Source organism: Nematolebias whitei, chromosome 12 (genome assembly GCF_014905685.2).
Source record: "Nematolebias whitei isolate Nwh7 chromosome 12, NemWhi1, whole genome shotgun sequence".
Lineage (NCBI taxonomy): Eukaryota > Metazoa > Chordata > Actinopteri > Cyprinodontiformes > Rivulidae > Nematolebias > Nematolebias whitei.
The window spans coordinates 38,355,983-38,379,430 of NC_056509.1; the positions used below are offsets into that span (position 1 = coordinate 38,355,983).

General features: G+C 38.4%; 1 protein-coding gene across 1 annotated transcript in view; it reads right to left on the reverse strand.

Moving 5' to 3' along the window:
• The window catches only part of lpgat1 (lysophosphatidylglycerol acyltransferase 1), an 85,776-nt gene extending 67,829 nt beyond the window's left edge, over window positions 1–17,947 (reverse strand). Inside the window, exon 1 of the mRNA XM_037685550.1 lies at window positions 17,700–17,947. Within this exon, the coding sequence (XP_037541478.1) occupies window positions 17,700–17,937 (238 nt within the window). The 5' untranslated portion in view covers window positions 17,938–17,947. The remainder of the gene's footprint in view (window positions 1–17,699) is intronic.
• Window positions 17,948–23,448: the final 5,501 nt, after the last annotated feature.

Sequence of the window (23,448 nt, forward strand, 5' to 3'; positions counted from 1 at the left end):
CAATTTCATCTGGACCAGTTTCTTTAGGATTATTATTATATTTTTTTTCTTTTGAGTAAAATTCAACGTAGAGACAGACCAAATAATCAGTTGACCTATTTTAATCAACCAACATTGGCCTCTTAAAAAAAGCATGCCTATTTGTACATACTTAATCAATTCCCAATCAAAGAGGTCAAAGGTCAGCAACATTATCATACTGCCAGTCAGCTCCACAGAACGACACAGAGTTCGCTTACTGCTCCATTTATTTCTTTGGATCTTTCCACGGCAGGATCATTTTCACCAGCAGTGCTCAGAACTTCACCAGACCGTTGTTTTAAAATAGTTAAAAGATCATTTCAGATCTGTGTCTGTTGCTTTTTCACAGCCACACCCTCAAGGTTCTGGTTCATCTCATCTACAGTCTGCAAATGACTCTCAGTCCAGCGGTATAAATAGTTTTTATGCTCTTTGTTCTCCTGAATAATTAATGAACGTGCACGTTAATTCACGCTGAATGAAAAAAAAAAAAAAAAGCGGCTGTGGTTTAGAATGAGGAAGGAGAAGTGAGTTTCAGGAAATAGTATTACACTAACTTTTTTGTGTCTGTTGCGCAAAACAAAAGAAAACTTTCACCTTCTGGACTGTCGTGTCGTTTCGATACATACGTGGGAAGAGTATACAAATGGCATTTTTTTGTTAGAGGAAACATTTTGTTTTTGTTAATTAACAAAAAGGGATTTAAAAAAATCACCTTGAGCTAAAGTCACACACGTGATCAGCAGACTGGTTGGTGTGGGAGATCCCTGACACTGAATAAGCACCGCGTTACGTTTGAATCCTGTAACAGCACGAGATGAGGCTTATTTGCATGTCCATAAATAATGTTTTCCTCCTACCTAATGCATTCACGTACATCAGAGGACAAAACGAGGGCTGTGTTCACTGTCGAAGTGTTAAAAATAACACCAGGCGTAAAAAGCTACAAACTGCAGTTCCTTAGGCCAAGTGCAGACAGATGAGCAAGGTCCACTGCGCAGGTACACCCAAGTCCTATCGGTTTTGATTGCGAGCGAATAAAACATTACGGCTGTGATTTGTTTTTCATTTTAGGACTTTATAGCCAACTTCAATCAACTGCTAGAGTTGGTCCAGATTCATAAAACAGGCTGAAATAATGACAACAAAATCACAAAATCAGCTGTTCAGTCATATTATGCCACAACATGATTGAACTGATGCACAACACAAGAAATAAAATATTCTTATATGTTTGTGAAACTGTTGCTAGGCTATAATATTAACAGAACAATTAAATAATACACCATATACCAGGGCTATTCAACTAAATTGCTCATAATAATAATAATAATAATAATGTCATCACAATGTCAGCACTGTATGTTTCCATACAATGGCGAAATTAGTCTCTACATTTAATCCATCCACCACCAGGTGGTGCAGTGGGCAGCTATTGAAAGCGCCCGGGGGGCATTTTGGGGGTGAGGCATGGTGCCCAGAGACGCCACGTGATGTGCAGTGACTGGGGATCGAACCTGGGACTTTCGGGTCCCAAGCCGGCTGCCCTGCCTCTACACCATCTCATGGGGCCACAATTACTGAAAGCCAAGAGCTCAGGGACTGAATATCCAGCAATAATTGTCATTAAGTTCGTTTTACGGTTTAAAATCAAGTTTTGGTTAAAAATGAAACCATTGGTGGGCTGAACGGAGCTCACCCGTGGGCCTGATTTGGCCCCCAGGCCGCTAGTTGAATAGCCCTGCTGTTTACTGAAATGAAGAGGTTTCCATAAGTAGTTGCTGCCAGCGCAACATCCACCTACTCACACAAGTCCAACTGTCTGTTTTATCACGCGTGTTTAAATTGTATGACCACCGGAGTCCGTTTCACATCCAGACCAACGTCAGCATGAGAAGCACCACTGGTTGTTTGTATTAATGTCGCCCACGCAGGCAGTGTCTCAGGGTGCAGACACGCTCAGCTGGACAGCTGTGTCCTGCTGAGACGACTGTGGAGAGTGGTTTGTTACCCCTTAGTTTCATTTACGGACGAGGAAGCTGTTAGTAAATGTATAATACCAAACAATAATTGTTCTGTAATAACACTATTACACACAAGCATGCTCCATTTTCTGACCTAACTGTCATGATTAGGAAATTTTGTAGATTGTCACTGATTTATTTTGCATTCGATTAGGAATCGAATAATGTCCTAATCCTATTAAATATACCTGTAATTTATTGGAAATAAATACAAACAGAACAGAAGATAAGAGCATAATAAGAGTCTGTCTGGCATGTTAGGTTTATCAAAATGATGTGATTAAAGGCAGGAAACTCCGTCAGTTTGACAGAAAGAAGACCCAAATTGCAAGATTTGTATCAGTTTAACTCAACTGCTTTCATATAAGTGAATTAGAACTTTGAGATAATTACACACACAAAACTTTGGTTGGCCCTGCCGCTGTTTAAAGTGCTTTATAAATAAAATGGTATGGTAAAATCACAGTTATCTGAAATAACTTTTATTACACAACTAATGGCCTGCCTATCGTCAACTTTACCTCTTTAGTAAAATTCTTGGATTACAAAATGTGCGCTCTGTTTATATTATCAATAACATACGAGCTTCTAAAAAGCGAATGTATAGATATACAGTAGTTGTTGCCCAGCGCCATGTAAGGCAAGCAATTGTGCAACTGATGGTGTCTGTCTGTTAGCAAAATGTCTCATAAATGTGAACAAATTTTAATAAAACTTAGAAAGGAACCATGAGATGTGCATCTATTACTGATTAACGTTTGGAGTTAACCCAGTTCAACATGGGCACAACAGCTTATCAACTACAAGAATACCAAAACTATAACCTGGACATTATTATTATTTTTTTTACAGATGTTGAATTTAAGATAGGCCTGTCGCAATAAACAATAAATCAATTAATCACATGATAAATGAAATTTATCGACCTCATTTTCATTTATCGGCTTTATCGTTTCTTAGTGTCTCTCTCTTTCTACTGAAGCCACTGGATGACAAAAAGCTCAACTCCGGTGCTCTTCACTGACCCCTCCCTTTCTGTTTTCTCTTTAAAATCCATTTTAACCGTCCAAAATCATGTTTTTGGATCGTTAAAAGCAGCTAAGCTAAGAAGCTAAGCTACGAGCTAAACTAACAGGTCAAGCTCGGGAAAAAATCACCACCCTGTCAAGGCTCCAAAATTCATGGTTGAAACTCGTGCCTTCGTCTAAAAAGTTGTTTTTCTCTGCAAAAATAAGCTGAGAACTTGTTTACTGATTTTTTTAAATTAAAAGCTTTATGTGATGAATGCTATGCTGAAGAGCTCAAACCACACCGAACATCCACCATTTTGAGAACCGAAAAACAGGAAGGAGAGACAGCCCGGGTCAAGGGGCCTCCCTCCCATTTTTCTTAAAGAGACACGCTGATCACTCCCTCACTATCCATCCTTCGGTTCAAACAGTCTTCTGCCATCCAATGGTCAAAAAAGGTACGACACTCAAAACAAATTAACCAACATTTCTTCTTAAATTTTACAATAATTACTAATTATTGTAAAATTTCAAACAATATTATCGTTTATAATAATTTCTGAGACAATTAATTGCCCAGCAAAATTTGTTATTGTGACAGGCCTAATTTAAGATTAGGTGTGGTAGTACTTGAAATGCATCTTCAACACATACTCTGAGCACTACCAGATCACACAAAATCTTTGCCTAAAACTTGGGCTTGCAAGGTGGCACGAGATATGCTTTTATTCAAAGAATGCTAGTTTTATTAAGACTAGTAAATTAACATACATTGAATTTCACTGTTGTAGTTGTTTTATAACAGAGAATAAAAGTTATGTGCTCTTGGCCAACTCTATTTTGGATCAGTTGTAAAATGCCTTAATCAGGGATCCCATCTGATACTTGATTGGACTTAACTAAGCCACTTTGCCAGTGCGACTTGGCTCAGCTCTCGTCTTATCGGTTCTTCTCAGGTGTAGGTGATTTGCGACTTGTTTCCCTGCTCTGTGGGTGAGATCATCAATGCAAAGTGGACAATATTGTAACAGGTCATTGTGTTCGAGCCATTCTGCACGTTGTGGGCCTTAATCACCCCATAATTAGACTTGAACTGCTTTAGCTTATCCCAGCACTGCTTATAAGTCTGGGTGTAACCATATCGTTACGTAAATGCAATCATTTCTTATGGCGCCATCCGTCAACACAGAGAGGAAGTGGAGGTGGCACCTTGTAGCAGTTCGCTTGGATCCACAAACAAGGTGGTTCCATAAACTGGGCTGAGTGGGGGTGGGCACCGGCAGTGGACAGGCCCTTAACTGGTGTGGTGTGGAACTGATGAGTTGAGACAGTGGCAAAGCACCATTAGACAACCCTAACATGTTTTGTTGAAAAATTACCAAGGTACACAAAGAAGCGGACAAATAAAAACTTTCTATATTTAATACATTTGCGTTGGAGACATGCGCTGAGTCATTTATGAGTGAAATTATAATTGAAATGAACTGGAATGAAGTGAACAACGTATAACAATTTGTATCACCCTGACAATCCTCTGTCCGTCTCCAAATCACCACTGTTTTCTTCTGATTAACATCCTGAGATGTCTCTTCAGAGCACACAAACTACTTCACTAATCATCCACCTGCATCTGATTGTTGACTGGTTCCACTTGGGAACTGTGACCAAATAGAAAATTGATTTTACATGAGGTGAAAGGGACAATTCTGCAGGGGTAAGAACAAGCTTCCTTTTTAAATTAATCACACTTCATCAACTTCACATAATAACAGGGAACCAAAGCGGTCGATAAGATTCAGCTGGGTACATGTTAACATTGGCGATCACCAAATGTTAAAGCTGGCCCAACCAGTTCCAGTTATGATGCAAATGCTGCACTGGTGAAGCCTTAATGAGCAGAGTGAGGAAAAAGTGTCTCTCTGTGGGGGAGTTAACGCAAGGCATGCTGGAAGATAAAGATTTACCAGAAATGTTATGATACACAGTGTACAAGAAACAGGCCTGAAACATTTGGTGCAACGTCTTGTGCAATAGACCTCCCATTTCTGGACCTAGTTGTTGGTATATTTAGTGGAAGTGTTCCCTGGTGTATACAACGTTGTAAGTACATGATGATCATCATCATCATGAGAAATGTCAGAATTTTGAATAAAGTTCACCTGTAATAAGAAATATCATGTACAGCAGTGTCAAATTAAAACTTTACACTGTCTAGGAGAAAAAACACCACTCCTTGAGTGTACAATATGAAATACGCCTTTTTTCTTACCACCACTCTCTCTTTATAAACAGCTGTATTAAGGTCAAGGCAGTGGAATACTCTTAAAAATAAACTGTTTTACTCATCTGTGAGTCAATGGTTTTCCTGGAAAGCAGGGACGATGGAGAGTTTGGTTCATAGAAATCAGTAAATGGCCAGTTTCAAGGCAGTCTAAAGAACATCAGTTAATCATGAAGTGGACTGAACAAAGCAAGTTCAGCGTGAAAATGGACTGAATGGCTGTTGTCCAATAATATGAAGAAAAAAACAAGGGTTCCCAAATTATTCTGATCTACAAAAAAACATCTCTAAGCATGTGTGACCCTGACTATGTTTGGCAGAAATATGTAAATACTTATTAGCTTATTAGACCAAAGTCTTAAAATGAAAAATATAAATAAATCAATAAAAATGTATTGATGTTAATTAGAGTTGCTTCTCTGTTGTACAGTATGTACTTGCAAAAAAAAAAAAAAAAAAAAAAAAAAAAAACATTTTATAGCACATTTTGTGGCGTTGTCATAAAAATGTTTTAATCCCCCTACTGCCAACTGAGGCTTTGTGGGTCATTTTGACCCAAGGGAGAAGGAGGGATTAAGGGGGCCCCCCCCCCCCCCACCCAAAAAAAAAAAGATTAAGGATGGAAAAATGAGTTCTCCAGGTGTTCAATTTGGTTCCTTTTTTCACCTCCAGTCCCCAGATGAAGACGGTAAATACTCCTGGGTACCAAAACAAAATTGTACTTTGAAATAAAATGACAAATCTATGACACCTGGACAGTGGGGTGTGTGGGGCTGGACGTAGCCCGAAGACAATGTTCTTTCATATGTAGCATGCCTTCGTGCACGCTGTTCCTCGCTGCTGCAGGAGAGGAGCATAAATGATAACACAAAGATAGGTCATCTGTCAGATAGAATACATTAGGGAAATTGTCTTTGAGAAATGACACAGTTTGAGCAGCAGGATGACAGCAACGCTGCAGGCACGGTGTCTAATCCAGAATCTGCGGTCAGCTAAAAGGTGTACCTCTGACCTTGCCGCCCAGCTCCTTCAGAGGAGCGAGAATTGGCAGCACAACTTGACATCTTCTTGTCTTACACCTGAATGTGGTCAGACAGGGAAACGCTCACAGAAAGGAACAATTTGCATGGATAAGTTTAAGCTTTTTGGCAATTTTTAGTTGCCAGTAGTTACCATTAGTTATCCCACCAAGATATAGAGAAGTGATTCTCAAAGATGGGGTCAGGACCCTACCAGGGGTTGAAAAATTTTAGAGGGTTCTGAGATGAAATTCAGAAATTAAACCAAAAATTTAAACGCATATTCGTGTCATATTTGTACACAGGATCCCAGTTACATCCAACAACAGCAAAAATATAAATTGTAAAAGAAATAGTAATAAGGATCTAAGACATAAACTAAGAAATACACTAAAATACGAAATACGCTAAACACCAATAGTGCAAAACAATACGCTGAACAGCAGCACAAACATGAGTCTGTGTGAGTAGATGAGTACGAATGAATACAACAGCATGAAATAATCAGCAGTATGAGATCAACAGCATGGATAATCAGCAGTACATATCAACAATCAAGTGACATTTTATTGATTTATTATTTTTCCCCCACAGTGATAATCCTGATTAGGGATTTATGAGTCTAACAGCTTCAGGGTAGAAGATGTTCCTCAGTCTAGTGGTTCCTTCGACGTATATAACAAATTCTTCCAACAAAGCGATAGGGTCCTGGAGAACCCTCATCTACTCGGATGAGATGTGCAGCTGGATAGATCTCTGGGGGGGATGTGTCTACCTCTGCTATCAAACGAGGATGCTGAAATTGACGATAATTGGATTTATGACAACAGGTTTCCTGTTTTTGGAATAGTCTGGATCCTAGCTTACCAACATACAAAGAAGACAGCCGCAGCTAATTTGGACCTCGACAAGCTGTTATCTATGTGAAGGTCTGGTTCTTGCTGGAGGACTCAAAATCAGCTGATTTACGAGCGAAACCATAAGTTGGAAGTGATTTGAATCTCATGCCACCTGCGGCTTTGGGACTCGTCAGCATGGAAACACCATCTTGAAGAGGCTGGTAAGCACGAACCAGTGGAATGCACCCTAATCTGGCCATTTCGGACCTTGGAAAGTTATATCTACAGGCTCCAGGCTGACGAAAAATAGTCTGCCTGAATAAATCAACAATTGTGGATATTTGAATCTCTACCCGGTTGGCCCCGGAACAGGTCGACTTATCAATTTCTCCTGGGAAATGTGTAAACTAAGGAAAAGCTTTGTCTAGCACAACACCCCCACCCCACCCCCCACCCCCGTGGAGTCTTATTAGAACTGTGCTGGCTGAACATCATCTTATCAGGACAATGGACTGTCTAGGGCTCCACGGACCACCTCGTTTGTAAATGCATATGTAACGTGTTCATAAATGTGCTGGCACAGTTCCTTTGATGTCTTAAATCTTGCTCTGTAAGGACAAGGTGTGAAGAGATCTTTTTTGTAATGCCACTACCCCTCTCCTTATGGCTTTCTCCCTTTTTCTATAAAAAAAATAAATAAAAAAAATAAAAATTCTGAATAAGAATAAGAAGGCCACGCTTTATAGCAGCAGCTTCGTGCACTCTGTCCATCTTTCGGACAGCTGTACGTATGTTCTCGTTGTATCTTGGTGCATTGATAATTAAGCTTATTCTGATTCTGCACTTAATGCTCCTCAATCTCAAAGTCATGTAAGTAGTGATGAAAGTGGTGAAATTATCATTAATGTGATTTAAGTTATGATATCAATACCTTATTTTGGACTGTGGAAACTAGTTGGCTAGGCCAGTTTTTGAAAATCGTGGCCTAATGTAATATATTGTGCACGGTTGTCACCGTCCACCCATATTGTACTCGCCTTGGCTCGTTTTGTACCCATCATGGCAGATTATTATTATTCATCATTGGTGCGGGTCGACCTGGGCATTTAAAACTGTAGCTTTTGTTGCTTTCTATCATAGAAAAGCTTCCATGCAAGTATCAAAACACAACTTGCTCTACTTACAAAAACTAAAATGAGAAGGGTTTGAGACCCCTGCAACAACTCTGCCACTATTTTGAGAAGATTCAAACAGGCTTAAAGCACACAATTAGCTAACTAAGTCTCCAACAGTTACAGCCCAGCGAGATACCAATGGTCTGACTGTGTTATCTGTGAAAATCTACAACCATAACTTATCCTGTTAACGCAGTGATCATGTCTCAGTGATTGCAGAATGAAATAAGCGTGTCATAAATAGACTTCAGTTTCTCTTCATTTTGGCTGGAGGCAATTTGGTGCCATTCATTTTACCACGTGTCATTTGTATCAATTACATCACAACAACAGTGAAATATAGATTTACAGCATTATGCTCAGCTCATCCTCATAAATGGAGGAGGTCTTTTTGAGGACCAGAGAATTAAAGTTAAGCCTCCACACACCAGGAACTCAGAACAAAGGGGATGCTAATTCCCATTTATGCTATCGCCCTCTCAATTAAACATGAGCTGCAGGGGCTTTTATTACTTCACTTGTATTATAAGACATGACTTACAATCAGTCTCAACCTGTAGTATGCTTTCATGTACTATGCACATTAATCTTTCATCAAAGTCTGTGGATGATACATCTAAAGTTGCCGCTCCGCACATTATTTTCAAAAACGCACAGTCAGCTACTGTAAATGATCGCAAGTTGTAATACACCGCTTCTAAAAAAGTTACAAAATTCACAAAAGACCCACAAAAAATAGACTCAAAATACAAACGATGCCAAAGTGAACATGCAATAACGGTCAGCTAATACTGATATTACACTAAAATAATTTGACAATCTCACCGAACTGGTGCAACGATACATAATTCAGGACAGTCTGGGAAATGTCAATTAAAGATGGTCTGTACACGCCTACACAGTCCACTTACTTGGTCCAATCAGCCAAGGAAGTGGTAACACTTCGTGGGTGTACGCAGCCCTTAACAAATGGAAAGTGCAGACTGTTAAAACTCCAAATATGGTCCACAGCAAGTTTACTCCACTGCTACCATCTCTACTGCTGGATAATCTGAAATATAGTCATTCTCGTTACACAGAACTAAAAGGAATGGTAATCTCGATTAGAGGTTGTGTTTTCAGTTGTTCAGGTCACACATTAACAAGTCTTCTTATGGGCCTAAACTTCCTGTGACGTCATAGATCTACTAGTACTTTGGTAAAATAAAACACAGCTTACAGTAAAAGAAACACTTCCCCTGATTGTTAAATTTTTTTATTTATAAACTGTTTTGCCTACCATCCAAGTCTAAGCTGACCTTCCAACTAGGGATGCATATTGGATTTTTGGCTGATATTCGATATGTTAAAACTTATTTGGCTGATAACCGATACAATGTTTTTTTTTTCTCCTAGATCTACTTACAGAGACTACATAGTGGTCTATGCTGTGGGATTAAAATACAACATTATTCTGCATGGTCTTTGTCAATTTGGCCTGATACCAAATGCAGATGATGATGCAACACTTCAACTTGGATTATGTTTAATGTCAAAGTTATTCATGACATTTACTCTCTAACACAATGACAACACTCGAACAGTGCAAACTTGTAAATTTTCACAAATCTAAACTCAACCTGTTCACAGGCGACAAGTAGGGGTGCACCGATAAATCATCCGGCCGATTTATCGGCCCCATTTCCTTCATTTTGAGAAATTGGAAATCGTCAGATACTTGTATGAGAAACTGATTTTACCTTTTTTTTTGTTTGTTTTAACAACAATTGTCTGAACTTCCATTTATATTTCAGAGCACTACCTTATGGCCAGTTAAAACAAGTATGTTTTGTTTCTAGAAAATTGTTCAAGGGTGTGTTTTTCAACAAAATAAGATTGGAAAATTGAAGGTGCATTGGGACCTTATAACACCTGACAGTGTCGCTTATAAAACAAAATCTGTATCGGCCAAAATTGTAATTGGCGGGTCAGACTTTTTAGAAATCGGTGATCGGCCAGAAAACTGCAATCGGTGCACCCCTAGCAACAAGTGAAAAGCACGTAAGTAGTAGTGTATTAATAGATATACTTGATAGTTTCTTAAATAAAAATGGTACCACTTTACAATAAGACTCCCCTTATAGATGGCAAATAAATAGTTCATAGATATGTTATTAATTCCTCTATAAACACTTTATAAATCATTAATAACTGCTTATTATGCATTAAGGGTGAGAAAGAGACAAAACTGACAAGTTTCCTGACAAATATTGAACCAAATCTGTTCACCTGTATTTAGAGTTGTTAGAGTAAACATTTCAGACTAAGTTACTACCTTGTGAGAACAATAAGCATTTGTAAACCTATTTCGTTAGCATATATTGTACTTTATCACTGCATTATAAGTATCTATTAGAGGTGTAACAAAACATTGATTTAAATCGATATATCGATTAAATGATTCAATTATATTGTGGCAAAACTAAAACATCGATTCATAGCGTCATCTTTAAAATACGCTTTTATTTTGAAATTCCCAAGGCACACCTGCGTCACCATTTCCGTGTTTGGCTGCGCTCTGCGGCGCCTCAGCAACATGGCAGACGAGGCAGAAAGCACAGATAATGAAATTCACTCTCCTGCTGGATTTAAATCAACACTAGAAATATTTTGGATTCCAACAGAAGGACGGCTCCACAGACAAAACTCATGTCGTATGCAACAGGTGTCAGTGTGAGTTCAAATACTCGGGAAACAACAAATTTGTCCGTTCACCTGAAGAAGAAACACAACATTGATAGCCATGTTATGTAAGCTCAATGTCTATTTTTGTTTCTTTATAACTGAAAGGTAATCAGGACACTTTTAAGAGAACTGGTTTAAAAATGCACTTAAACAAGAGAAATGTGAGACGATACTGAACAGGTCATTTATTTTTAGTTTTTCATTAATTAAGGAAAAATGTTTTTTTTTTTTATTTAAATGCCTGGTGCCTGTAATAACAGAAATAAAACGGTTAAATCATATTTGAATTGTTGTTGTAAATTTATTTATATGTAAATGAGACGGGCATTTGATATCGCAATATATCGATCGCAGACTTGTGAATCGAACAGAATCGAAATCGTATCGTGACAGACTTTGCGATATTGAGAAAAATCGTATCGTCATACAAACAAATCAATATAATATTGTATCGTGGTAAAGCTGGTGATTTACACCCCTAGTATCTATAGTTGTAGATATTTATAATGCAGTGATAAATTATAATATAAACTATAAAAGCTGCTCAGAAAGCAAACTTTAGCTAAAAGTCATTCAGACACAGGAACACTTTACAATAAGATACGACACGCCATTTACTGTATTGACAACATCACATATGGTAAATGTACTGTACTTATATAACACCTTTCTATCTTATCCAGATACTCAAAGCGCTTTATATTACAATCTATGTCCGCATTTACCCATTCATACAGCACTCTACTAGATCTATTCAAAGACTAATCAGTGCTTTGAGTCACATGCATACACTGATGGGACACACATCGGAGGCAATGGGTATGTTTACATGGACATAAGTAACCGGATTAAATGGCCGGTCGGAATAAAAGTGTGTCATGTAAACACTCCGTTCGGGTTATTTTTTGTGTATTCGGCGCGATCCGATATAATTTGTGATCAGAACAAAACGGGTGGTTTACGCCGATCCGTAACCCGATCGGTGCGCATGTAAACGCTTGATCTGTTCGTTTTTATCTGATCGTAAAAAACTGACCTGACTGCGCATGTGCGACTTTGACATTTCCGCCTGGCTAATGCTAATAATATTAGCATGTCAGGGAAGCAAAACTGGTCGGTGAGAGACACAACATTTCTACTAGAAACTTTGAAAGAGCTCAAAATGATCTGTATTACCTGTAGCTCAGTCAGGGAGTGCAGTAACGTCTCCACCATCATTAAAACCTGTCGCGGGTCCATTTTGGGTGCTCAGATTTGTTTACGGTCACCCAGAAGTAGAACTTCTTCTTCTGTGTTTTTTTTAAGGAGAGTGTATCACTCTGCGCATGTCAGTACTGCTGTTCAGAACAAAGCCCGCTGCATGTAAACGCTCATCATGAACAGATTGTGCCCATGTAAACAACACATTTGAATTATTCAAACAGAACACATTTCAATCCGGTCAAAGAATTCTGCGCATGTAAACATAGCTAATGAGGGGTTCGGTGTCTTACCCAGGGACACTTCAGCTGGTGGAATCAAACCCCCAACTCTTGCATTGGAGGACGACTGCTCTAACCACTCAGCCACAGCCGCCCCACAACACAGTATGGGCTTCATAACTGATGGCAGTGAGACAGCTGACACAAGATGTTTCTAAATATGAATATAAAATACCTATAAAAGGATAAAGTGCAGGATTTTTTTTCTTTTTATTCACTGACTGGCTCCAGTCTGCATCCATCCATCATCAAACTGTCAAACAAGAAAATTGTCCCCCACCCCCCCCACCCCAAAAAAAGCACAATTTTGCAGCAGATAAAAAGTTTTCCGTCAAGCTGTTAACTTCTTCTTCGTTGACAGGTTGACTTTTATTCAAGTTCCTTTTATTAACGTGTTCAGAACTCCCACAAGCAGCCGTGAAGTGAAGAAAGAAATCTGTTGAAAGCATCTTTTTTTAACCAACAAAGTTAGGCAACATTATAACAATTATTGTATCGTACGTAGTAGTAAGATTTTTGACCTGTCCTTGTCTAATCAATACCAAAACTGAAATTTCTGTCTTAGGAATAAAAAAAACACTTTAAACAAAACAAAAAAATTATGTTGATAAAATGATCTAACGCCCAATAACTTACAGTTATTACTAGCTACAAGAGGGAGTAAATCAATTAATCAGGAATAAATTAGATTATTCAACTCATTACCTTTTTAAATTGATGTCTCTTAACAAAATAAAGTGATAATTAGCATCCATAAATTTGTGATTCGGAAAAGCAGCCATTTAATTTAAGAGTGTAAAAGAAAGAAACGTGGATGGAATAATAGAAGTCAGAGATGAGGCTCAATGAGCTGCAGAACGATCATATTTTCCAAGTGTTTATCGTGCGTGCGCTCGCATTATAATCGCCGTGATCAAAGACGGGAAAACGCAACTCGTAAGTGGGGAAACAAGCGTACATGCAATCGCTGCGTCTTCGGTGATCGGCTTTGATCTTTCTTCATAAGTCTGACAAACGTCCCACTCGTGCAGCGTGGTCTAAAAACATAATCCAGCTGGCTTCAGTGCACATGTTAGCGAGTGTGTGACCGTCTCACCGAACCAAATGCACCAAATACAGAGGAAATGTTTCTGACAACACAGTTGAGCCACCGTCCAAAATAATGTCGAGTAACTGCACTATGAACAATGCAAGCTGGTTATCTGTAAAACATTTACTTCTGACTGGCTTTTCAGATGACCTATTTACCATAATCATTAACATTTGACACAGGAAGCTGACAATTATGACAAATAAGTCGATACATTCCATAGAGACACATTCAAATACAGTCTCACCATTACAGCAGCATAGCTTTCTGCTTATTAAATATAGCCTTAATAATCACATGTGAGTATCTGCTAAGCAACAACACAATGCCATTAGCTTACATAATAAAATAAAACACTCAGTGGGCTTAAGAAGGGGTTTATGATCCACTACGAAGCGAGGCCGTCGAGCCAGCAGCCGGGGGGTGATGTAATATTAGCCCGGTTCGGATCAGCCTGCTCTTCAGTTAAACTGGGATCCTCAAGCGAATATGACTCAGTGATGAATGAACGACTTAAATTTTGCATCACGCACACTTCACTTAGAGTCACGCTGCACTCCACAGCTGGCGTTAGCTCATGTCGGAGCACAAAGAGCCCCTAGGAAACTTACTGGTCAACTTTTTTTTTTTTTTTATCACATGGAAAACATTCACAGAACGTCTTGGGACATTTTCTTTAATTAAGTATTGTAATTTATGGTCCGGATATCATTTGAATTGAAATAAAAAGTCCAGTCTCTATGGTGCTCTAACACTCCTGTTCCCACAAGCTCAGGTTTAATTAGAAGCAAATCTTGGTTGTTTCAAGTTAAAGTTCTGGAGCCGTTTAAAGACAAACACCAGACACTTGGAGCACGTTCACCTCCGGCCTGAGTCACCTTTCATTTTATGATTGACACCAGGCATCAACGACAAAGCGCACATAGTTTACAGCGTTGCTTAGACCTGATTAAATAATCTGATATCTACAAAGCACCTTTGTTCTCCATCTGCCGAGGAGGCGACACGAGATCCTCCAGCAGTGATCTTTAACCGAAGCTCAGCTTTCTGTCTGCGGAGCGTCGGCTGCGAGGAATCCCAACACACATCGGTCACTTCTTTACACCAAGTGCAGAAATCAAAGTTTCTGTGGAAATGCATCCGAATGCTGAGCGCTGAATGACTGCTGAAATTAGCTGAAGAAGCTGAAACTGAGTTGTTAAAGCAAAAAGCTAAACCATTAGCTTAAAGCTAAATGTAGAAAAGCCCTATCTAAAGGTGATAAAATTATAGGTAAAATAGAAGAACTGTAGCTAAAAATTAAACTAGTAAAATGCAAACCAAAAGCCAAAGTAGCAAAATGGTAGCTATAAGCTAAGAGTAGCAAAAACTAAAAGAAGAAATAAAGCTATGCGCAGGAAGAAGTTAGCTTAAAGCAGCAAAATGCTAGCTTAAAGCTAAAAGTAGCAAAAACTAAAAGGAGCAAAATGTTAACTAAAAGTAGCAGAAGCTTAAAGTAGCAAAATAGCTAGTTAAGAGCAGCACAAGGTTAGCTAAAAGCAGCAAAATGCTAGCTGAAAGCTAAAATAACAAAAGGGTAGTTAGAAGCTTCAAATAGCAAAAAAGTAACTAGAAGCTAAAAGTAGCAAAATAAAAGCAATAAAAAGTTAGCTAAAAGCAGCTAAATACTAGCTTAAAGCTAAAATAGCTAAATGATAGCTAGAAGCTAAATGTAGAAAAACACTAAAAGTAGCAAAAACGCTAGCTAAGAACAGTAAAATGTTAGGTAAAGCAAAAAAAAGCTAACTACAAGCTAAAATCAAAAAAGGTACCTAAAAGCTAAAAGTATCAAAACCCAAACCGAGCAAGGTTGCTGAACAGAACTTGTCAATATTATTAAGTTGCAGCTGTTTCTAAATAAAGTAGTTATTGCTTAAATTAGAGTACCGTATTTTAGCCAATTGAAAAGCTAAAATGATCATTTAAATTATTTTTATGGGTAATATTTAAGATCGTTTAAAATCCCTTGTTACAGTGACTGAATCGAAACACATGTTGCTTAATGCAGAACTGGTTTTCCATACTCTGAAAGCGTTGAATAATTGATCGGTGAGCCTGTAGCGCCGCACGTTCACCGCTTAGCTATCTGTAAGCATTTAGCTCACAGCTCCGTGCAACCAAACACCTCAGTGATCCGTGTCACTTCAAGATATTCAACCAGACGCCTGAGAGGAACCAACAAACACCGTATTGTGTTGTCTGATCGTGTCGGTTGTTCCTTCAAAGCACAGTTATCACACAACACACCTTTCCTGTCCCCGAGTCAACAACGATCACATTCCACCCCCAAAACTAGCATATTATTTAAAAAAGAACACAATAATTAATGAGGTTGTATGCCCATCGCTGTTTTAGAGTTCAAAATGACTCACTTTTTGTCTGATCTTATAAATGTATATATTTTTAACTGAGAAACAGAACATGACATTTTCAGTTAAATAAAAGAAACCTGTTAGTTTCTCACTTTCTTGGAATAACTGACGTAAAAATGACTCCTTTTAAACCTTTTTTTTATTTATATATTGTGATTCACAGCTCATTTTAGGAATTAATCCTTACTCAGATGCACTTATACGACAAATTAATGCAAGCAAGAGTCTGAAAATGTCATATTATTATTGTAAACAAACTTATCGCAAAGCGTTAATTATTTGTGGAAAATTGAACGAACAAATATGTTCTGAGACAAGTGCAGCCTCCATCTTTGACACTGTCGTTTCTCAGCACACAATGATCTAAGTCAAAAGACTGATGAGCATTTTTTTTCAAGAAATGCTAAGACCTTATTTGTGGAAATGTAAAAAAAAAAAAAAAACACCAGCCGTCTAAGTTAACAACTTTGACAAGTCAAACAAGTAAGCGCTGCATTCCAAAGCCCACATCAGACTGAAAATTAAATAACCTCGTGTTCAGCAGCGAGCGAACGGTCCTGCAAATGACTCATTAGTTCTTGGCCTTCCACAGTGACTTGCTCTCTGCATGTTGTGCACACAAGGTGACCATCTTCTCTTAGCACTTGTTTAAAATCAAAACACTAAAACTCCTCAGACTTCGTCGACTTTGCGATACGAAAATCTTTAGAGCGTTTTTGTTTGCACGTGGGTCTACTTGGAAAGTCAAATGTTGCATTTCTCCATCTTTTTCCAAAGAAACGAAATCTAGTGTCAATGTAAGTCTTGACACCGTACCACTGTTCGTTTGAGGTTGTTACCATGGTAACAGTGCAGATGTAAACAAATGGGAACTGTGCTGGCAAAACGAGCCACAATGAGGAAAGATTTCAATACTGAGTTAATAATATTTTCAAATTCTCCATTTGAAAAGTTTGTTGAAATGTGGCCATCTATCACCTATAACCGTGCGCTAATTTTGTTTATGAGAGCATCCGTTTGAAAACTCTATTTTTATCGTTTTGGAGTGATGTCATCAGGAATTCCAGCTGTAAATTAAAAAGGGGGAATTCCCAAGCATCAGATAGATGCCAAACATGCTGTTTTAGTTACTGGCATCACTCGGTGGACTCGTTTTAATAGTTACGGCAAAAATTGATACTTTGACGGTTTTTTGCACTGCAGCCGGTGCTCATTTCAATTCGTTTTGCCAGCACGGGTCACAAATGTTTCCGTACAAACAGCAAAAGACCAGAGCTTCAAATTTCAAGGAAACAACGGTGTCGTGGGAATCACATCTATAAAATCACGTTGCTGCTTTGATTATTTGGCAATGAACGTGGAAGCAAGAGGCAGTTAAGTCGTTTAAGATTCAAAATGTAATTTCTTTTAGGCTTTTGTCTGCCGTCTCATTTATACTCAACCATCTGTTCTTCCTGTAGTAGTACACTTATTACGTGCATGTATTTCTGAGTCAAACTCACGTACAGCCTGCGCCTTGAAAGCAAAAACACGAGGCTCAAATTGGTTTGTGCACGTTGTGCAGGAAAAGGCTGCCAAACCAGCATGCAGGTGAAACATTCACATGATATGATGAGTAGCCTACCTGTGTAACCTGCAATCCAGCCCCATGAAGACACCATAGCCAGCAGCCACTTGAACATGACCCCTTCGATGTGCCAGAAAGCAGAGCGGTCCCATATTCTGAGGGGCTGCAGCAGCAGCAGATATAAGCAGTAGGATGGGATGGCTACACAGTTGTTGAAGAACATGAAGGTGAAACGGAGCACCGACTTGAGGAGAACCCAGCCCAGTTTGCCGGCACCGTCCAACAGCTGTGCCATCCTGAAACGCGCCGTCTGGAGGACACACGGCAGCAGTTAGTGTCTCGTCCTGTTTGACGAGCGGTTCAGTTTACAGAAGCATGCACAGAGGATCAAGGGGAGAAAACAAAACCTGTGGCATTTCTTCACATAACACAAAACGAACTGTAAGGACAAACGTCTGTGACACGAATGGAGATTTGAGTTGTAAATATTTATTCCCACTCCTCTACCTAGTATGTGAAAATTATCAAAAGTTTGAATTTTAGCCACAATTTGTGGTCACGTAATGTAAGAGACAAACATTTTGTTGTCAATAATAAAAGACAGTTTGCATCACTGCTCTGTCCCAATACGGTTTTTGTCTGTCTGTATACTGTTAATAAAATATCTCATGAATCACTGAACAGATTTTAAAGAAACTCTCAGAAAATAACCATTGGATGTACATTTAAAACTGACATAACTATTAGAATCAACCTTAGAAAGCACAAAAATGGCCACTACTCAGTCAGTTTTACAGATATTGAGCTCAGTATTAGTGTGGAAGTAGCTGAGACTGATACCCATGTTATATTCTGAGGGCTGACAGATCATGCCAGATCTCTAAATATGGTGCAAAAATTTTATTTTAGGGTTTGACAGAATGGCCATAACGTCATAAAGTAAGTTTAGTTTAAAACTCTGGCATTAAAATATTACAGTGCAAAATTTACTTGCAAATGGGCAAAAAACAAAATACAGCAAGCCATTGTTTATTATCTGGGTGTCCAAAAAATTATTTTAAACGTCTTCAGTTGATCCAAAATGCTGCTGTTATTAATGAGAGATCATATTTCTCCAGTTTTAGCTTCTCTCCACTGGCTCCCTGTCAAATTTAGAATCCATCCATCCATTGTCTTTTACCCGCTTATTCCTGTTCAGGTCACAGGGGTCACTGGTGCTCATATCCATCTGTCACCGTGGGAAAGGTGGGGGACACCCTGGACAGGTCTCCAGTCCATCACAGGGACACAGAGACAAACAACCATTCACTCTCTCTCTCACACCTAGGGACAATTTAGAGTTGTCGATCAGCCTAACATGCATGTTTTTGGTCTGTGGGAGGAAACCGGAGTACCCTGAGAAAACCTGCACATGCACGGAGAGAACACGCAAACTCCACCTAGAATAGCCCCTCAGCCAGGATTTGATCCAGCAACCTTCTTGCTGAGAGGCAACAACTCCACCAACTGAGCCACCGTGCCGCCCCAAATTCAGAATAGAATTCAAAATCTTACTTCTAACCTACAAAGCTCTCAATAACCTAGCCCCATCTTATATTACAGAACTTGTTGTTCCACACTTTCCTAAAAGAGCACTTCACTCTCAGACTGTAGGTTTACTTGTGGTTCCTAGAGTTACCAAAAGTTGAATGTGAGGCAGAGCTTTCCGTTATCAGGCTCCTCTCTTGTGGAACCAACTTCCTGTTTCTGTCTGTGAGGCTGACACATTGTCTACATTTAAGATTAGACTTAAGTCTTTCCTTTTTGATAAATCCTATAGTTAGGGTAGGCTTGGGTGTCCTGAGCTATAGCTGTGCTCTATAGGCTTAGACTGCTGGAGGACAAACCGGTACTTGCTCTACTCTACCTGTTTGTATTTGTAAGTATTTCTATTCTTATGTGTTTTTTTGGTTTTTCTTCTTATAGAACGTACACCTGGACCTGCCATTCTGTGTTTGTTCCTACTTCCTGTTGTCTCAACCCCCAGCCAGCCGAAGCAGATGGCTGCTCATCCTGAGCCTGGTTCTGCTGGAGGTTTCTTCCTGTTAAAAGAGAGGTTTTTTCTTTCCACTGTTGCCTTTATGTTTGCTCAGGATGGGAGACTGTGATGAAGTGAAGATTCAACACAGTCTGTTGGCATCCTTAAATAGCTAACTTTTACTAATCGACTTTTTTTTTAATAATGTATGAGAATCCTTTTGTACGACTTCTGTTGTGACTAAATAAACTGAAGTGAATTTGCTACCAGTGGTCTCTCGTCAATAAGTCTGGCTTCTGAAATCTTAATAATTCACATTTCAGTCCACAGATCCCAATAAGTTATAATGATGTAATATCCAACAACATTTAAAGACATTTACAGACTATATTAATAACTCTATGAACTCTAATGTAGTCTCTGAGAAAAAACAAACTTTTTTTTTCTTCCACTACATTTTACTGCTATGATTTAACAGCATTTATATGCAACGCATGCATAAAGGACGCAAAGTGATTATTATTCATCAGACTTCATGAATATGATTAACTGTATTTTGTGACCTAATTGTAGCTGGCTCCCACCCCAGAGCACGTGAAGACAGGACCTTAAAAGGACCATTCACAGGGATGTACTTGTACGGAAAGTAGGTTCATCATATATCTATTTAGCATGTTCTTCAAAGTACATATTATAAGCCAATTCTTCTGAGTTAAATGATCCAAAATGCCATTTTTCCTACCCCGCAATCACATTTCAGATCTCAAATAAGAACAGATCTCTTACTAGAATAAAATACATCACATTTCCCATCTATGTTTACCAAACATTTAGCTCCAAATGTATTTTTTTAATCTAGAATGAACATTAGATATATCTGAAATATGATTCTTACTGAAAGAAACTAACATTTTAGACATCCACAGTCCCAGTGTTACAAATCATAAATCGCATTATAAACTTCTAGAAAAAAAAAAGGGGAGGGGGGTGGGTGGGAATTCTACATATATTCTTGAATAAAAAAAAAAAAAAAAAAAAAAAAAAAAAAAAACACGAGTAAAAATGTTAATGAGGGCATCGCATGTTCTTATTATGATTAAAAAAACTAATTTGTTCATTAAATAACTACTAACGACAATGTAATTACAAATATCTTGGATATCTGCAAAAAACTCTATGAGATGTCATATTAAATGGGACACAACAATTAGTAGCCATCTTTATTTGCAAATATATTATTTTAGATATCTTTATCTAACAAGAATGTAATTTTGACTAGGAGGGATGTTATTATTTGTAGCTACAATAGTAATTAGATTGAATGTGAATGTTATTAAAGTAAATTTGATCTATTATGCTTATTTAATTATACAGGTATTCATACTTTTACAGACGTCTATTACTTCTAAGATGGGGGGCTTTTTAAGTTTAGGAAATGACATTTTACTGTCAAAAGTAATCTTTTATCTTGTGGGCAGTTTGATTATATGTCACGCTGGCCTGCCATAACATGGAGTTCTTCATGCTAGCTAGCAGCAAGGTGAGTTAGCATAACGGGGAAACTGGGGGAGGGGGGGGGGGGGACGTCAGAATCAACAACCTGTGGGTTTCAGTATTATCGTGAAACATTTACACAAATACCAGAAGCAGCTCAAAGGCTTCACTGCTCTGGTAGTTTTAGAGTCGCCACAAAAACGTTGACTCTGACGGTGGATGAGTGTCCGGTGGTGCAAAGCGCAGCGGCGGAGATTCATCCGTGTAGTCCCACCCTGTAGTTTAGTAGTAAAAGTCTCATAGCTCGTGCTACTCACCCACTTAATGTCACTGAAGCATCCAAGGACGGCCTGAGGTTAAAACTAATAAAATAAATGATGCAGTGAACCTAAAATAAATCAGCAAATCTTCCTAGTCGGCATGTTAACTGCGTTAAATCTGATCTGGACCGGGGTGGTAAAGAAAACCCTGTGCGAGATAACCGCTTTTCCATTTAGCTATCCAGGTCCTAGCCGGCTAGTAAGCAGCTCCACTTGAACGTCGCTGGCTCCATCTCAGTGAACGGCTACGATAAATCCTCAGATACATCATCATCATCATCACCGTCGGCTCAGATAGCTAACTGAGCTTCCATCCACTGAGTTCGACAGAGAGGCGGTTCAGGCGGGCCTCGGGTCGACGCCGCTCGTTAACAACCGCAACGCAACGCATACATGTGCGCATCAAACAGGAGGAACGGCGGTTTTTCTTTTCTAGTCTCCTTAGATCCGTTATCTTCCTCCAGATCCCGATTCACAACCGCGGCAAGACCCACAAAGGAAGAGCAGCAGCGAAACGGAAGTGGCTCGAGCTGCTCTTCAAAGTAAAATCCTTAAACTAGCAAAAAAAAAAAAAAAAAAAAATTCTGTTAAGATACAAGAAATAAAATCCTATTGTTTTCATGTAAATAAATATTTAATTCAAATGACTGGGAAAAAAAAATATATATATAGATAGATAGATAGATATCATGAAGGACCCCACTCACCCAGCACACACACTTTTTACCCCGCTCCCCTCAGGAAGGAGGTTAAGGAGCATTAAGTGTAGAACCACTAGACTGAGGAACAGCTTCTACCCTGAGGCTGTTAGACTCATGAATCTCTAACTAGAATAATCACTCTGAAAAACCATATCATGTTGCTGCTGATCTGTTTCATGTTGCTGCTGATCTGTTTCAATGTTGATGTGTTCATGCGTGCACATCTGCTCACAGACTCATGTTCATGTTTGTGCTGATGTTCAATGTTTTATGTTATGAGTGCTTAGTGTATATTTAGTTGATGTTTTTCTTAGTTCATACAGTATCTTAGATGTTAGTACTGTTTTTCTTATACATTTTATTGTTGGATGTAACTGGGACCTTGTGTACATAATTTCGCTCCACCACATGTACCACATGAGGTGCGAATGACAATAAAGAATCTCTGACTCTGACTATGATATATATATATATTTTTTTTGTTTGTTTCCAACTATATTAATTGTCCAGGACATCCTTGTAAAAGAGCCTGATGATCTCAATGGATTTCTTCCTGGTAAAATAAAGTAATAAAAAAATATATATATAAAATATATATATATATATATATATATATATATATATATATATATATATATGTATATATATATACTGAGGCCTGGAAGGTGTGCAAGAACTTTGGTGTTCTCTGTTGTTTTTTAAACTGTTGTGTTTGTAGTCTTCTTTTTTAGCTGTTTATATGAACTGTATGTGTATTTTACTGTCTGTTTGGGCAGCTGCCACAATGCTATATACACCCCTGAGTCCATGACAAATTTTCCCTAGGGGACAATAAAGTATAATCTATTCTATTCTATATCTTGCAAAAAGATCTGAAGCTCTCGATCTTGACCTCTTTAAGGGGCTTTAAACATCTGTTAAGCTCCTGGCAAAATCCAATGCAGGCATGTTCCTGTTTTTAGTATTCTACACTGCCTTACAAATTAGCTGTTTTCTTTGCTACTTTTCCTTTTAATTACCATTTTATTTTCACTTGTTAACAAAAAATTTAATTTGTACGCGTCCTTTATGATTGCCTATTGTTGTCCACTCTTTGTTGAAATTCATGTCTCTCTTGTAAATGAGTCCCCAAGGCTCAATGGAATTAACCTTTATCAATATAGGTTGAATGAATGAATATATATAATGCAACAAAAACTTGGCAAGTAATAGTATGACTGATTTTTTATTTAGTTTTAGTATACCTCACAAAGGAGCATGCTAACCATACAAGT